The 18,154-nt window shown below is 36.0% G+C and overlaps 1 protein-coding gene across 5 annotated transcripts in view; it reads left to right on the top strand.

Annotated features, from left to right (window-relative positions):
• COP1 (COP1 E3 ubiquitin ligase) overlaps positions 1-18,154 on the top strand; it is a 279,203-nt gene that overhangs the window by 31,148 nt on the left and 229,901 nt on the right. For all 5 annotated transcript variants that reach the window (XM_007165364.3, XM_057544833.1, XM_057544840.1 and 2 more), the window contains exons 2-3: positions 6,003-6,062; positions 15,674-15,771. In XM_007165364.3, the coding sequence (XP_007165426.3) occupies positions 6,003-6,062; positions 15,674-15,771 (158 nt within the window). The remainder of the gene's footprint in view (positions 1-6,002; positions 6,063-15,673; positions 15,772-18,154) is intronic.

Raw genomic sequence — 18,154 nt, 5'->3', positions numbered from 1 at the left:
TCTTCAGGATTCTCTATGTATAGTATCATGTCATGTGCAAACAGTGACAGTTTTACTTCTTCTTTTCCAATGTGTACTCCTTTTATTTCTTTTTCTTCTCTGAGTGCCATGGCTAGGACTTCCAAGACTATGTTGAATAATAGTGAGATGGAACATCCTTGTCTTGTTCCTGATCTTAGATGAAATGGTTTCAGTTTTTCACCCTTGAGAATGATGTTTGCTGTGGGTTTGTCGTATACGGCCTTTATTATGTTGAAGTAGGTTCCCTCTGTGCCCTCTTTCTGGAGAGTTTTTATCATAAATGGGTGTTGAATTTTGTTGAAAGCTTTTTCTGCATCTATTGAGATGATCGTATGGTTTTTATTCTTCAATTTGTTAATATGGTATATCACATTAATTGATTGGTGTATATTGAAAAATCCTTGCATCCCTGGGATAAATCCCACTTGATCATGGTGTATGATCCTTTTAATGTGTTCTTGGATTCTCTTTGCTAGTATTTTGTTGAGGACTTTTGCATCTATATTCATCAGTGATATTGGTCTGTAATTTTCTTTTTTTATAGTACCTTTGTCAGGTTTTGGTATCAGGGTGAAAGTGGCCTCATAGAATGAGTTTGGGAGTGTTCCTTCCTCTGCAATTTTTTGGAAGAGTTTGAGAAGGATGGGTGTTAGCTCTTCTCTAAATGTTTGATAGAATTCCCCTGTGAAGCCATCTGGTCCTGGAGTTTTGTTTGTTGGAAGATTTTTAATCACAGTTTCAATTTCATTACTTGTGATTGGTCTGCTCATATTTTCTCTTTCTTCCTGGTTCAGTCTTGGAAGTTTATACCATTCTGAGAATTTGTCCATTTCATCCAGGTTGTCCATTTTATTGGCATAGAGTTGCTTGTAGTAGTCTCTTAGGATGCTTTGTATTTCTGTGGTGTCTGTTGTAACTTCTCCTTTTTCATTCTAACTTTATTGATTTGAGTCTTCTCCCTCTTTTTCTTGATGAGTCTGGCTAATGGTTTATCAGTTTTGTTAATCTCCTCAAAGAATCAGCTTTTAGTTTTATTGATGTTTGCTATTGTTTTCTTTTTTTCTCTTTCCTTTATTTCTTCTCTGATCTTTATGATTTCTTTCCTTCTGCTAACTTTGGGTTTTGTTTGTTCTTCTTTGTCTAGCTCCTTTAGGTGTAACGTTATGTTTATTTGGGGTTTTTCTTGTTTCTTGAGATAGGTTTGTATAGGTATAAACTTCCCTCTTAGAACTGCTTTTGCTGCATCCCATAGGTTTTGGATCATCCTGTTTTCATTGTCATTTGTCTCTAGGTATTTTTTGATTTCCTCTTTGATTTCTTTAGTGATCTCTTGGTTTTGTTTTGTTTTTTAAATTAATTAATTAATTTATTTTTGGCTGTGTTGGGTCTTCGTTTCTGTGCGAGGGCTTTCTCTAGTTGCGGCAAGCGGGGGCCACTTTTCATCACGGTGCGCAGGCCTCTCACTATCGTGGCCTCTCTTGTTGCGCAGCACAGGCTCCAGACGCGTAGGCTCAGTAGTTGTGGCTCATGGGCTTAGTTGCTCCGTGGCATGTGGGATCTTCCCAGACCAGGGCTCGAACTCGTGTCCCCTGCATTAGCAGGCAGATTCTCAACCACTGAGCCACCAGGGAAGCCCAATCTCTTGGTTATTTAGTAACATATTGTTTAGCCTCCATGTGTTTGTGTTTTTTATGGTTTTTTTCCTGTAATTCATGTCTAATCTCATAGCGTTGTTGTCAGAAAAGATGCTTGATATGATTTCAGTTTTCTTAAATTTACTGAGGCTTGATTTGTGACCCAAGATGTGATCTATCCTGGATAATGTTCCATGCGCACTTGAGAAGAAAGTATAATCTGTTTTTGGATGGAATGTCCTATAAATACCAATTAAATCTATAAGGTCTGTTGTGTCATTTAAAGCTTGTGTTTCCTTATTAATTTTCTGTTTAGATGATCTGTCCATTGGTGTAAGTGAGGTGTTAAAGTCCCCCACTATTATTGTTACTGTCGATTTCCTCTTTTAGAACTGGTAACAGTTGCCTTATGTATTGAGGTACTCCTATGTTGGGTGCATATATATTTATAATTGTTACATCTTGTTCTTGGATTGATCCTTTGATCATTATGTAGTTTCCTTCCTTGTCTCTTGTAACATTCTTTATTTTAAAGTCTATTTTATCTGATATGAGTATTGCTACTCTAGCTTTCTTTTGATTTCCGTTTGCATGGAATATCTTTTTCCATCCCCTCAGTTTCAGTCTGTATGTGTCCCTAGGTCTGAAGTGGGTCTCTTGTAGACAGCATATATATGGGTCTTGTTTTTGTATCCATTCAGCAAGCCTTTGTCTTTTGGTTGGAGCATTTAATCCGTTCACATTTAAGGTCATTATCGATATGTATGTTCCGATTACCATTTTCTTAATTTTGGGGGCTTTGTTTTTGTAGGTTGTTTTCTTCTCTTGTGTTTCCCACTTAGAGAAATTCCGTTAACATTTGTTGTAGAGCTGGTTTGGTGGTGCTGAATTCTCTTAGCCTTTGCTTGTCTGTAAAGCTTTTGATTTCTCCATGTAATCTGAATGAGAACCTTGCTGGGTAGGGTAATCTTGGTTGTAGGTTCTTCCCTTTCATCACTTTAAGTATATCATGCTACTCCCTTCTGGCTTGTAGAGTTTCTGCTGAGAAATCAGCTGTTAACCTTATGGGAGTTTCCTTGTATGTTATTTGTCATTTTTCCCTTGCTATTTTCCGTAAGTTTTCTTTGTCTTTAATTTTTGTCAATTTGATTACTATGTGTCTCGGTGTGTTTCTCTGTGGGTTTATCCTGTATGGGACTCTCTGTGCTTCCTGGACTTGGGTGGCTATTTCCTTTCCCATGTTAGGGAAGTTTTCGACTATAATCTCTTCAAATATTTTCTCGGGTCCTTTCTCTCTTTTCCTTCTGGGACCCCTATAATGCGAATGTTGTTGCATTTAATGTTGTCCCAGAGGTCTCTTAGGCTGTCTTCATTTCTTTTCCTTCTTTTTTCTTTAGTCTGTTCCGCAGCAGTGAATTCCACCATTCTGTCTTCCAGGTCACTTATCCGTTCTCCTGCCTGAGTTATTCTGCTATTGATTCCTTTTAGTGTATTTTTCATTTCAGTTATTGTATTGTTCATCTCTGTTTGTTTGTTCTTTAATTTTTCTAGATCTTTGTTAAACGTTTCTCGCATCTTCTCGGTCTTTGCCTCCATTCTTTTTACGAGGTCCTGGATCATCTTCACTATCATTATTATGAATTCTTTTTCTGGAAGATTGCCTATCTCCATTTCATTTAGGTGTTTTCCTGGGGTTTTATCTTGTTCCTTCATCTGGTACATAGCTCTCTGCCTTTTCATCTTGTCTATCTTTCTGTGAATGTGGGTTTTTTCCCACAGGCTGCAGGATTGTAGTTCTTTTTGTTTCTGCTAGCAACCTGATTTAAAAATGGACCAAAGACCTTGACTGTCACCTCAGAGATATACACATGGTAAATAAGCATGTGAAGAGATTCTCCATATCATCATAGCCATCAGGGAAATGCAAATGAAAATAACAACGGGACATCACTAAAACACCTATCAGAATGGCTAAATCTTGAGCACTGACACCACCAAATACTGAGGAGGATGTGGAGCAACAGAACTCTCATTTTTTGTTAGTGGGGATAAAAATGGTACAGGCACTTCAGAAGACAGTTTGGTTGATTTCTTACAAAACTAATCTACTCTTAGCATATGATTCAACAATTATACTCCTTGGTATTTACCCAAAGGAGTTGAAAACTTAGGACCACAAAGAACCCTGCACAAAGATGCTTGTAGCAGCTTTATTCATAATTGCCAGATCTTGGAAGCAACCAAGATGTCCTTCAGTAGGTGAATGGATAAATAAACCACAGTATACCCAGTCACTGGAATATTATTCAGCACTGCAAAGAAATTAGCTATCAAGCCATGAAAAGATATGGAAGAACCTTAAATGCATATTACTAAGTGGAAGAAGCCAATCTGAAAAGGCTACATACTATATAGTCCCAACTATATGACTTTCTGGAAAAAACAAAACTATGGAGACAATAAAAAAATCAGTGGATGTGGGTAAGGGGAGAGAAACGAATAGGCAAAGCATAGAGGATTTTTAGGGCAGTGTAAATAATATGTATGATGTTATAACGGTGGGTATATGTCATTATACTTTTGCCTAAACCCATAGAATGTACAACATGAAGAATGAACTCTAAGGTAAACTTTGGACTTTGGGTGATTATGATGTGTCAATGTAGGTTCATGCTTGGTTAAAAAAAATGCCCTGTTCTGGTGAGTGATGATAATAGGGGAGGCTGTGCACATGTAGGGGCAGGGGAGATCTCTATACCATCCTTTCAGTTTTGTTGCAAATGTAAAACTCCTCTAAAAAAATAAAGTCTTTAAAGGGGGGGGATAAATATTGCCTCTACTCTGGGTTTTGGGCCTTAAGATACCTGCTGGAGCACCCACTGTACCAGTGTGAAATGAAATTTGTCTATCTCAGATCTGTTCTTCAGCATCGTTTAGTTGCAAACTGAGATCACAGAGCAGCCTCCACAGCTCATCCACATGTCCTCAGGAGGGAGCCCCAGCCCTGCTTCCTTAACTTCATCAGGCAGGAGCAAGATGGACTTTGTTCCAAAAGAAAAATTACCAAATCCCCACATTCAGGAGATTTCCCTTTATTCTGAGTCTGGGAGAGTAAAGACTGACAAAACCAGTGCAGTCTAAGCCAGCACACTATACATGATGAAACTCTGAGCTTGTGCAACATTGAGATTTTATAACTTATTTATAACCTCACATTCTAAGATAGTATTTATGCCCAGGAAACTTTTCTTGAAGGGAATGGGTAAATTTTCATTTACAGTTTAATTGTCACGTGACATCAATAAGCATTGGATTTGTATACCAGTAACAGGAAACTTGATAATTACTGGCCTAAGCAAGTTAGGATTTACTTTTCTCATGTAGTGTGTAGTCTAGAGATTGACAATCCTTGGATGATGCAGCTGCTGAAGGATGTTATCAAGGAACCCATGTCATGTCTTCTTAGCTTATGGTTGTCTTCATGATCGCAAGATGGTTGTATCTCTGGAGACTTCATCAGAGTTTTTGGAGGGAGGAAGGGGGAAGGATAAAGGGAAATTGCTTCTTACAAGGTTTTGCATTTTTCTGGTAGCCCGTACCCTCTCAGAGATTGATAACCCCCTTTCCTTGGCCAGAACATGTGGCATAGTTGGTATGACTTGATATTTAACTCATGGTATCTGGAAGTAGTATAGAATAGTGGTTGAGAACATGGATCTGAGTTTGAAAATTGGCTGTGTTACTTCCTAGCTGTGTGACTTTTAACATTCTGTGTCTCAATTTCCTTATCTATAAAGTGGGTCTAGTAATAGGTACCTATGCTGTTGAAAGGATTAAGTGAGTTAATATATGTCATTGTTTTAATGGACATGCATAGTTTGTGTTAAGTATTAGTTATCATTAGCATCGTCACTACCTAGAAAAGTTATTGAAATTGTAACTGTAAATTTATCACTCAGGAAATTCGTTTTCTTTGAGATAGGAAATAGAGCATTTAGATGGTTTTGTACCAGGGATGATTGAAAAAGATGGTAGAACTTAAGCTCTCGTGATTGCATTATACTATCAAAATTTATGGTCAAGTTAAAGCATTGGAGTAAGTTAAATTATTCATTTAATTCATCTTAGAACTTGATGGTGCTTAAGGCCACCTTGAACAAATTGTCATTTTACCAGCAGTTCCCTAAAGTTCATTCAGCTCAATAGAAATTTCATCTCATCAATAGAAAGTTTGAAGACTTAGCTATGTATTGAAATATGATTTTGTTGGTATTGTTACTGACTTTTTCCAATTTTTAATCACTCTACTTAAAAAATGTGTTAATTATTTTTCTATTTTGTTTTTAGCCCTATCTGCTTTGATATGATTGAGGAAGCATACATGACGAAGTGTGGCCACAGCTTTTGGTAAGATGATTTTATTTAGTGAAATTGTCTTTTGACAATTTTTAACTTGTGTGTAAATGTAGCCAGTGAGAAGTTATGTTTTTAAAGCTACTGTTGCTTATTTTGAATCATATTTCCTTGACCGATATACCTTTACAGGTTTGACAGCTCAAGGCAAACATGTGGTTGGTGGTATAATTTCTGTGAAATACTTAGGTTTACTGTCAGCCTTATAGATGAAACTATAATAATAAACTTTTGGGTTTCTTAATTGTTTGAAGAGCTTTGACTGCTGTTTTAGGAAATTGGGGGGTGCTGGGTAATTAGGATGAAGCATGAAGCACCTTTAACTCACTTGTGGGGGATAGATGCGAGGGCCATTAAAGCAGGCTGGAAGGTCATTGGAAAAGGATATTAGAGGATTAAAAAGTTCTGTGTTCTTTAACACTTTGCTCAGTACTGTCTTTAGGTTATATGTCATGCTAATCTGTATATTTTAAAAGATTTTCAGTTGTGATAAAATATACTTATCTTAACATTTACCATCTTAACCATTTTTAAGTGGAGTAATATTGAGTATTGTAACATTGTTGTGCAAATCAGTCTCCAGAACGTTTTTATCTTGCAAAACTGAAACTATGCCCATTAAACAACAAGTGCCATTTCCCTCTTATCCCAACCTCTGTCAATCCCCATTCTAGTTTTTGTGAATGTGACTACTCTGGATACCTCATATAAATGGAATCAAACAGTATCTGTCTTTTGTGACTAGCTTATTTCACTTAGCAGAGCGTGCTCAAGTTTTATCCATGTTGTAGCATGTGTCAAAATTTCCTTCCTTTTTGAGGCTGAATAACATTCCATTGCATATACAGTTGGCCCTCTGTATCTGCGGGTTCAGCATCTGTGGGTTCAACCAACCACGATTCCAAAGTATTTGAAAAAGAAATTCCAGAAAATTCCAAAAAGCACAACTTGAATTTGCAGCTCACCGGCAACTATTTACATAGCATTTGCATTGTATTAGTTATTATAAGTAATCCAGAAATGATTTAAAGTATACAGTAGGATGTACAGTAGGTTATATGCTAATACTACACCATTTTATATAAGGGACTTGAGCATCCTTGGATTTTGGTATCTACGGGAGTCCTGACAGCAATTCGCTGTGGATACTGAGGGATGACCATATATATCATACTTTATTTGTGCATTCTTCTCTCTGTGGACACTTGGGTTGCTTTCAGCTGTTAACTATTGTAAATAATGTTTCTTTGAACATTGGTGTATAAATAGCTTCTTGAAATCCTGCTTTCAGTTCTTTCAGGTATATACCTGGAAGCAGAATTGCTGGATCATGTGGTACATCTGTATTTAATCTTCTGCAGAACCTCCATACTCTTTTTCATACCTGCAGTACCATTTTACATTCCCACCAACAGTGCACAAGGGTTCCAATTTTTCCACATCCTTTCCAACACTTGTTATTTTCTGTTTTTTTTTTAATAGTGGTCATCCTAATGGGTATGTAATTTATGTATGTTTAATTCCTTTAGTTTATTTACCTATTTATTTGATTGGGGGTGGTATATTCTACTTGCAATCAGTCATCTCCCTAAATTATTTACGCTCTTTGTTTAGTATTTCTGTTGTGTTCTAATATACCTTATTATTCTAATTCATGTTGAAGTTAGACCCACAATTTTATACTGAGGTTGAATATTATATCTGGTAGATTGATATGCATTAGTGAAGACGAGTATTGTTACCAGTTTGTAAGTCCTTTAGTTTGATCTGGAGTGCAGTGCTTTGTTGATAGGTATATCCAATCTGCCAGTCATTTAAAAAGAAATTTTAGAATAAAAATAGCTTTCTTAGCTTGCATTATCTATGTCCTTTATTAAAATAAAAGTTATTAAAATGATAAGAACAATGTATACTGTTAGCTATAAAAACTTTCATTGTACAGAAAGGTATAATATGAAATGTAAATGTTTCCCTTCCCCTAGCCTTTCTTTTCTACTTCCTCAAAGATTATCTCTGGTAAGAAGTGATTGTGTATTCTTTCAGAATCTTTTTGTTGGTTTTTAAAAAAAAGGCCATCTTGCCTTCTTAAATGATTTTTATTTCCTGGTGTATATTGCATTGACATTATTATCATTTGTGAATCACTTTCTTCTATATATTGCTACTGAAATTCTGGTCATGTGGATCTTGACACATGTATGGTTTTGGCCTTTTCAGGGTGATTGTTTAGCAGTAGTGTTGTCTTTGGTCCATTCATTGATCCAGCACCTTAGCATTCCATAGGAAATCATATACTTCTCTTAGAGACTTTGGATTTTGATTATTCTGGAAAATTGGGTGATTTATGGTAGGCTTTCTCAACCTTGGTAGTATTGACATATTAGACCAGATGATTCTTTGTTGTGGGTAACTGTCCTTGGTATTTTAGATTGTTTAGCAGTATCCTTGGCTTCTGTAGTAACCCAGTAACAACCCTTCTACTCCCAGTTGTGACAACCAAAAATGTCTCCAACCATTGCCAGATATCCCTTAGAGGACAAAGTTGCCCTTAGTTGAGAACTACTGATATAAAGCTAAATGAGCAAGTTCTTGAAGTTGGTGGACCAGGAATCTAGGTCTGGGTCTAAAACTTACTTTTGTCAAGTCAGTCAACATATCACCTGCTGCTGCTCTCTGGCCCCCAACCCCCATTGTCTTCCTACCCTTTCACCTCTCTTCTTTCACAGATTTGAAGATGTTGAAGTGTGAAACAGATTGTAAAGTGAGGTTTCCATTTTTCCTAACTGCCCTTCTCTAACATATTCACTGTGGCATTTAAAAAAGCTTAAGAGTCTGCTGAATCAGTTCAGTGATCTTGCTTCACTGTGTTGTGAAGTACAATAAATTACTGATTGACTTTATAACTAGACAGGCCTGGCCTTTTCAGTGAGTCCTGTAATCCTCACGGTGTGAGTTTAGTTCGTTGGTTTCTTAAATACCTTCTTTTTACCTTCAAATAAAAATAAAGTTTAGATCTTTGTTACAATTCAAGTTACTTTGTTATACTCTGATGTGATTGTGTTTTTTTAAAAAAATATTTATTTATTTTTATTTATTTATTTTTAGCTGCGTTGGGTCTTTGTTGCTGTGCGCAGGCTTTCTCTAGTTGTGGCGAGTGGGGGCTACTCTTTAGTGTGGTGCGCGGGCTTCTCACTTGTGGTGGCTTCTCTTGTTGTGGAGCACAGGCTCTAGGGTGTGGGCTTCAATAGTTGTGGCTCGCGGGCTTTAGAGCGCACGCTCAGTAGTTGTGGCACATAGGCTTAGTTGCTCCGTGGCATGTGGGATCTTCCCGGACCAGGGATCGAACCCGTGTCCCCTGCATGGCAGGCGGATTCTTAACCACTGTGCCACCAGGGAAGTCCCTGTGATTGTGTTTTAAAATACCTACCAGAAAGCAGGTGTTGGTAGGATAGAGATGATAACATTCGTAGGAGCCAATAAACCTGGAAGCTGACAGTCCCATTGCCAGGCTTGATGAACTGTGAGACATTTTCTTCTTTTGTTGAAAGCAAAAGCTTTTAATTATTTACCATGAGACATGAGAGGCCTGTGGAACTTCAGTCATTAACAGTAGCCTGTTGTATCAACTGTTTGCTAACTTGAACCCTGGCTGGTTACCTGGAGCCAAGCAGTATACCACTTCAAGGCTCCATCCAGATTATTAACACTAAATCAAATTGGGCCACATCAACTGTTTATTCCTTGTCCCACTTAAAAATGATAAGTCTTTCCTAGTAACAGGTTGGAGACATTATAGCGGGAAGTTCTTTCACTTTAAATCATTCCCACTTCACAGTGAACCTGCTATTAGCTATAATCTAACTGAAACTCAATGATGTAATTTAAAAAATCTGGCTTCTGTATGACATAGAGATAAGGTTTGCTCTTTCTCTTTCCCCTTTACTGCCTCCAGCTTGTCCCCCGCCCTCTGCTTCTCAGACCTCATGTATGTCAGCTCCTGATTTACTGTTTGCTTCAATACAAATTAGTTATAATTAACAGGGTCCCTCAGTGTTGTCATCTTGCAGCATACCTGTGATCAAGCCTGGGTGTCAGTTTGCCTTTTGGGACTTTTGACTAATCCATCATCTCGTACCTTACTATTAGTCTTTTTTTGTACCTGGTTCTTATATACAACCACTGGTACTGATTTTTTTTTTCTGTTCTTTTTATAGTTCCTTCTTTTTTGAGAATTTTCTAATTATTTAGTTTTCTGTATCTACTCATCCCTGTTGACACAGACAGAAAAATCAATTATATTTTGTAGGTAGGTATATACTTAATAGAAGAAACAGAGCAACTGTATACATCTGTGGAGGAATATTCATTCTTTGTGGTCAGATCTACACTTATCAGGGGACATAGGTACCATTAGCACACTGTGGTACTGAATAAATTTTTTTAAGAGTTGCAGTGTGAGTAGCTATTGAAAATTTCTCAGGTAGACCCAAAATATATATCCTTCTTATCTCTTTTTGCCCACCTATTTTGATCACTAGTTTAGGCATATACTCTTCTTTTGGAATCCAAAACATTGCATTTGGGCTGGTGATGGTCAAGGAGATAGATGAGTGAGAATGAATTAGAGTTACTGTATTGAGACTTTCTCGCAGTGTTTTATATGACCCAGAAGGCAGCAGAAGTAGGTTTCTTTTTTGGTTATATCTATTTTCTCATGCATTCAGAATTTATTGAGTTCCAACTCTTTAACAGGATATTGTGCTAGATATTGAGGGTACAGAGATGAGTAAAACAAATCTCTGCTTTTAATGAGCAAATAGAAGAGGGGCTGACAAACACATACACAGATTAAGTGCAGAATAAGACAGTTACTATTTCTCAGACTAGGGAGGGTCTACCCAAGGCGGTAGTGAGGCAATAGATGTTATAAAATAAACTTGATACATCTTGTTATCACTGCAGTTTTATACAGTGGCGTGTAATTTGATTCATTTAAATTTTATAGTATAGATGGATATTATCAAGTACAATGCAGAAAAGTCATTTGAGCTTCTGTTTCTGAGGACAGTTCCTTCTGGTTGTGTCCTAGACTATTTTTTTCTTCTGGGAGAGGATGGTATGGTACTGACAAGGGATATGATTAGGATGCTGAAGAAGGGAGAGGAGAATGTTCTGTTGGATTCAGGAATAACTTCTTGTATATTGACAAACTCTTTCTCTGGCTTAACAATTTAGCTTGTTTTCCTTGTCATTTTATTTGCTCATTTTCTGACTACCATTTCTTTTCAAAAGCCTTTTGCTAAAACCCCAAATGTCTTTCTTCTGCTTATCTGTCAATCCCTGTCTCTTGTCTTTAATAACTTTCTCATATCCTCTCCTTCATGACTTGCTTTATTTGAACTTGCAGGGTGTTTTGTTTTTTTTGTTTTTTTTTGGCTGCACAGCACAGCTTGTGGGATATTAGTTCCCCAACTAGGGATTGAACCTGGGCCACGGCAATGAAAGCACTGAGTTCTAACCACTGGACTGCCAGGGAATTCCCTGCAGGTTTTTTTAAAGGATTAAATCTTGTCATGTTGGCATGTATTCTGGTAATATTAACTCATTTCCTTTTCCCCTAAGCAGACTATAAATGTTCCCATGTTGGAGCTCTTAATCTATTGTATTTGCATATCTTCTTTATGCTTTTCCCTTGCAATAAAATGAAAAAAAAATTTAGTATGTTATTTCTTTCATTGAAATTTCCATGTAGGAAGTTTCCTCTCAGATATGGAGCCTATCTTTTGGTAATATGGTATTCCTAGCCTTGTCATAGTTGCAGGAGCTGAAGATATTGTTTCTGGAACACTGTGCAAGTCATTTGTTCTGTATGTAATATTTGAGTACCTGTTATATGCCAGGTGTTTAATCTTTGGGCCCCTGTACTGTGCCAAAGACCACTGCTACATTGATTCCCTATAATGTCCTTCTTTTTGCTTGTCTTGCAAGTAACAAATGTGAGATGAGAAAGTAGATGATAACTAGAACAGAGCAACCTGATGGATGTAGCGTTTTGTTTTGATAAGGTGGAGGGAAGTAGGTAGATATAAAAATCTGCTTCAGTTTATGAAGCTGAAGCAAATTTATAGTAATTTGGACACAGGATAAAAGAGGTACTGTCTTTTTAGGGATCATCTTATATGTAAATCACCCTTGTAATTTCTTAGAAGTAATTTTTTTTCCTGATTGTTAGGAGCAGTACATGTTTACTATAGAAACTTGTAGACACCTACAAAGAAAAAGTTTCCCATAATTATATTACCCAGTGGCACATACTGTTAACATTATGGTGAATGTCTTTTCTGGTTTATTTTAAATGTTCACATTTAAATGCTTTCAATTTTTGTGTGGAATCTTTAGGATTTTCTATATAGAGTATCATGTCATCTGCGTACAATGACAGTTTTACCACTTCCTTTCCAATCTGGATACCTTTTATTTCTTTTTCTTTCTGGTTGCTGTGGCTAAAACGATTAGAACTAATAAATGAATTGAGCAAGGTTCAGGATACAAGATCAATATACAGAAACCTGTTCCATTTCTTTACACTAACAATGAAATATAAGAGAAAGTGAAAAAAAAATCCCATTTAAAATCACATCAAAAAACTAAAATACCTAGGAATAAACCTAACCAAGGATAAGAAAGACCTATATGCTGAGAATGATAAAACATTGATAAAGGAAATTGAAGATGATATAAAGAAATGGAAAGATATCCTCTGCTGTTGGGTTGGAAGAATTAATATTGTTAAAATAGCAATACTCCCCAAGGCAATCTACAGATTTAATGCAATCCCTATCAAATTACCCATGACATTTTTCACAGAGCTTGAACAAATAATCATAAAATTTATATGGAACCACAGAAGACCTAGACTTGCCAAAGCAATTCTGAGGAAAAACAGCAACGCTGGAAGCATAACCCTCCCAGACTTTAGACAATACTACAAAGCTACAGGAATCAAAACAGTGTGGTATTGGCACAAAAACAGACATATGGATCAATGGAACAGAATAGAGAGCCCAGAAATAAACCCACGCAACGATGGTCAGTTACTCTTCGACAAAGGAGGCAAGAATATACAATGGAGAAAAGACAGTCTCTTCAGCAGCTGGTGTTGGGAAAGCTGGACAGCTGCATGTAAATCCGTGAAGTTAGAACACTCCCTTACAGCATACACAAAAATAAACTCAAAATGGCTTAAAGACTTAAATATAAGACATGACAACATAAAAATCCTAGAGGAGAACATAGGCAAAACATCCTGTGACATAAGTTGCAGTAACATTTTCTTAGTTCAGTCTCCCAAGGCAAAAGAAATAAAAGCAAAAATAAACAAATGGGACTTAATCAAACTTACATGCCTTTGCACAGCAAAGGAAACCATAAACAAAACAACAGACAACCTACAGACTGGGAGAAAATGTTTGCAAGTGATGCAGCTAACAAGGGCTTAATTTCTTAAATATACAGAGAGCTCTTGCAACTCAATATCAAAAAAAACAAACAACCATTCAAAAAATGAGCAGAAAACCTAAATAGACATTTCTCCAAAGAAGATGTACAGATGGCCAACAGGTCACCTGAAAAGATGCTCCACATCGCTAATTATTAGAGAAATGCAAATCAGAACTACAGTAAGGTATCACCTCACACTGGTCAGAATGGCCATCATCAAAAAGTCTACAAATAAATAAGTGCTGGAGAGGGTGTGAAGAAAAAGGAACCCTTCTACACTGTTGGTGGCAATGTAAATTGGTGCAGTCACTGTGGAAAACAGTTTGGAGGTTTCTTAAAAAACTAAAAATAGAGTTACCATATGACCCTGCAATCCCACTCCTGGGCATATATCTGGAGAAAACTGTTAATTCAAAAAGGTTCATACACCCCAATGTTCATAGCAGCACTATTTACAATAGCCAAGGCATGGAAGCACCCTAAATGTCCATCAACAGATGGATGGATAAAGAAGATGTGGTATATATACAGTGGAATATTAGCCATTAAAAAGAGTGGAATATTGCCATTTGCAGCAACATGGATGGACCTAGGGATTATCATACAAAGGAAGTAAGTCAGGCAGAGAAAGACAAGTATTATATCACTTATTTGTGGAATCTAAAAAATAATACAAATCAACTAACTTACAAAACAGAAACAGACTGACAGACCTAGAAAACAAACTTATTACCAGAGGGGAGTGATAAATTAGGACTATGGGATTAATAGATATTAATAGATATAAAATATATAAACAGCAAGGATTTGTCATATAGCACATGGAACTATATTCAATCCCTTGTAATAACCTATAATGGAAAAGAATCTGAAGCTGTTCATCTGATACTAACACAATATTGTAAATCAACTATAGTTTAATAAATAAAATTTAAAAGTTTAAAAAAATGTACACATACATAATTTTTTAAAACAAATGGAATTGTATCCACTGTGTTAGAGGTTATTTTTATTTAGTAACATAATTATATAGTGACTTTTTTCCTAATGTCGATTTGATATTTCTTTGGGGTTTAGTTGAATGACATTTTCAAAGTTTTTTGTTATAAGACAATACACAATTGTAAAAAACCAAACATTACAGAAATATATAATCTAAGAAGGCAAAAATTTCTCATAATCATATTTGTCCAGCTGTACCTATTAATAGTTATTAGATTATTTTTCATGGCATATAGTTACATATTACAGTGTGATTTTTATTGGCTGTATACATTGCATTGGATTGATGTTTACAGATTTATGTAGTCAATTTCCTAGTGTTTTGGCTGCTTCTAATTTATTTTGCTATTTACAGATAACTTTGAATTGAACATCTTTCTACATATATATATCTGCTTATTTCCATAGGATAAATTCCTAGAAGTAAAATCACTGCGTCAAAGAGGATACACAGCCTTAAGGTTTTCCATACAACTTGCCTTCTAGAAAGTGGCTGTTCCTGCAGCAGTACATGAAATTATTCATATCTATATGTACTCCTTAACTCTGACAGTTTTTTCTTTATTTTTCTATTCTGATTGATAAAAACTAATATATAATTTTAAATCAATTTTTCATCCTAATGAAAGTGATGATTTCCCATGCTTATTGACTAATTTTTGTCTTGCTGATTTTTCTGTTCTTATTTTCTTTTCATTTGAATGAGCTGTTTTTGTATTGAGGATATCAGCACTCCAAGAATACAGATAGTCTGTTTGCTTAACTAAATTACAGGCGTTTGTTTTTCTTGGTGTTTTTATATACTGTTTAAATTGCATAAACTTAAAAGTTAGTATATCTTTTAAAATTTTATATCCAGTAGGCTTGTTATTTGAGTTTATTTTTAAATAATATTTTAAAATAACTTTTGTATACTATTATCTAATAAATGCCCTATGTAACTTCTTTATAATATAAAAGTATAAGCTGAAATAAATTTGATAACTGCTAGATAACTTATGTTGAAAATGAGGAATAGAAAACTAATAGGCATTATTTTGTGACTAGTTTATTAATTTATCACTGATTTAATCAAGCTATTTTATTTTTTCTCTTGTTAATAGCTACAAGTGTATTCATCAGAGTTTGGAGGACAATAATAGATGTCCCAAGTGTAACTATGTTGTGGATAATATTGACCATCTGTATCCTAATTTCTTGGGTGAGTCTTTGGAATGATTTTTAATTTTTAAAAATACTTAGTTCCCAAAAGGCTGTGTTAGCACTAATTTATTTAGAGAACGTAGCTTAGAGGTAAGCAATCTCTCTCTCCTACTCACCAGGGTGCTTTTCCCAATCTTCCCCGGGTTGTGACATTGATTCTATACCATATGTACCATATCATATTATATTTAAGTTTCATTAAAAAAAAATTGGTACAACTCTTAGATTCTTACATTGATGGCTGGACAGAATGTGAGGCTAAAGGAGAATGCCAGAGTTCCAGATACCTGTCTCTATATCATGTTGTGTGTTCCTGTTGTTTCTACTTCTGGGGCAGAAGTGAGAAGCAATGGAGGAAGAGGTTAATGGAGAGGCGGAAGGGAGATAAAACTTGTATATGAGGAGACTCCTGGATGGGGGAAGAGAGTCTGTGACCTGGGGAGGCAATTGAAAAGTAAAACTGGGGAAAGAAAGACATGGATATGGAACTTTTGAGGGAGGAATGGTGACTGGAGAGGAGAGACACAAATAGGGAACCCTTAAGGTAAATGGTAAGTGATTGGGAATAGTATCTAGTCAGAGACCAATTATGAAAAATCTAAAAATTCTACATGTTGAAAAGCCTAAGATATTGTGGAAAATCTTTAGTTTGAGTTTTTGGGAATGAAGATTAATTTTCCAAAGATTAATTTTCAGGTATGGGTAGGCATGAAGTAGGGCACTATTGGGTATGTATATCAGAAAGGATAATTCTTCGTTCTAAAGAGTAACACACTCAGAGTTAAGGATGTGATGTCTACTTGTGTATTAGATTCTGACTTGCCAGTGCTTTGGTTGCAGTTTGATTTGTTTGGTGGTTTATAATACATCATGAATTGGAACCTTTTCAGCCATGGCTTTCCTTTTTTTATCTCTGCTCTAAAATTACATTGGCTTCAATCCTTTTTTCTCTTTCACTCTTCAGTACAATCCAATATCTTTTCATAAAGGAAAATCATCGGATGATTGCATAGCAGAAAGGAACCCTGAAGGAAATATTTTGAAGATTTTCTGTTGGAATACCAAGTTCTTCTAGGTAGATAAAGTCTTGTGGCAAACTAGGAGAATGAACTTAGGAAAAGAAGAAACACTGAGTGGTATGATACTCTGTGGGACTGGACTTCATGAGCTAAGTTAGGTGAAATGGAAACTGAAGTCCCACAAAGCAGAACCCTTTGTCCATGAACTCACAAACATGGATTGATGCTGCTTTGTGCATCTAGAATCACTTTTCTATGAGTTGTCATAACTTTCGAAAATTACTTCTTCTTTTGGAATGGTTAAATACAGAAAGGAATCCAATGGTCTGAAGATTTTGGTATTGATATTTACCAAATTTAATGAGTCCAAATTCTGTTATGTGAATTTCTAAATAGTGAGAGAGAGAGAGAGAGAGAGAGAACACCATTATACTGATATGGAAGGAATATGAAAATACAGCACTAAGATGTAAAGTAATTTCATACTTGATATATTCTCAAATGTATATATTCAGTGAATAGTGAAGTCATAATTACTGATTTCCTAAGCTAGAAATTATCTTGGCAATGATACAGTTTTTTTTTCTTTTTTTAAAAAAGTATTTATTTATTTATTTATTTGGCTGCGCCGGATCTTAGCTGTGGCACAAGGGATCCTCACTGCCGCACACGGGACCTTTGTTGCGACATGTGGTCTCTTAGTTGCGGCATGCGGTATCTAGTTCCCTGACCAGGGATTGAACCCGGGCCCCCTGCATTGGGAGCGCAGAGTCTTAACTGCTGGACCACCAGAGAAGTGTTTTTAACCTTCTCTTTATATGGATAAAAATTTTTGGTTTTGGGTAATTGGAGTGTGTTTTATGCCCGTATTTGAAGTCTTTTAATTATAGTGCAGCTTCCAGTGTGATTATTTGTGTCAGCCATAGAAATAGCATTTCATCCTGATATATCTATTTCTGTTTTACTGCCCATCACCCTTTCCAGTCTTTACCTTTGTACAGATGGTCAAGATGGTCTAATCCTTCGGTTCCCGTGCACTCAGGATGCTACTGAGATCTGTTTCTGAAAGTGGAACATCATTTGTTTTTTCTGTACTGAAAAAACTATTCCCATTGCTTTAGTCTGAGATTACATGATTTGTATAGTGCCTGTAGTTCTTGGTTGGATTAAAAAGACCTTGAGCCTTTTAAAAGTAATTTCAGATTTCCTCTTGAGCATGGTAAAATAAGTATAAGTTCTATGATTCTGAAGTGTTCTTGGTAGACTTGCACCTTTTTTATTGCTAGGTTAGGACCGTTCACTTTTTTTTTTTTTTTTTTAAACTTTATTTATTTATTTATTTATTTTTGGCTGTGTTGGGTC

This window comes from Balaenoptera acutorostrata, chromosome 1 (assembly GCF_949987535.1).
Source record: "Balaenoptera acutorostrata chromosome 1, mBalAcu1.1, whole genome shotgun sequence".
NCBI lineage: Eukaryota > Metazoa > Chordata > Mammalia > Artiodactyla > Balaenopteridae > Balaenoptera > Balaenoptera acutorostrata.
This window is presented reverse-complemented; position numbering and strand designations above follow the sequence as displayed.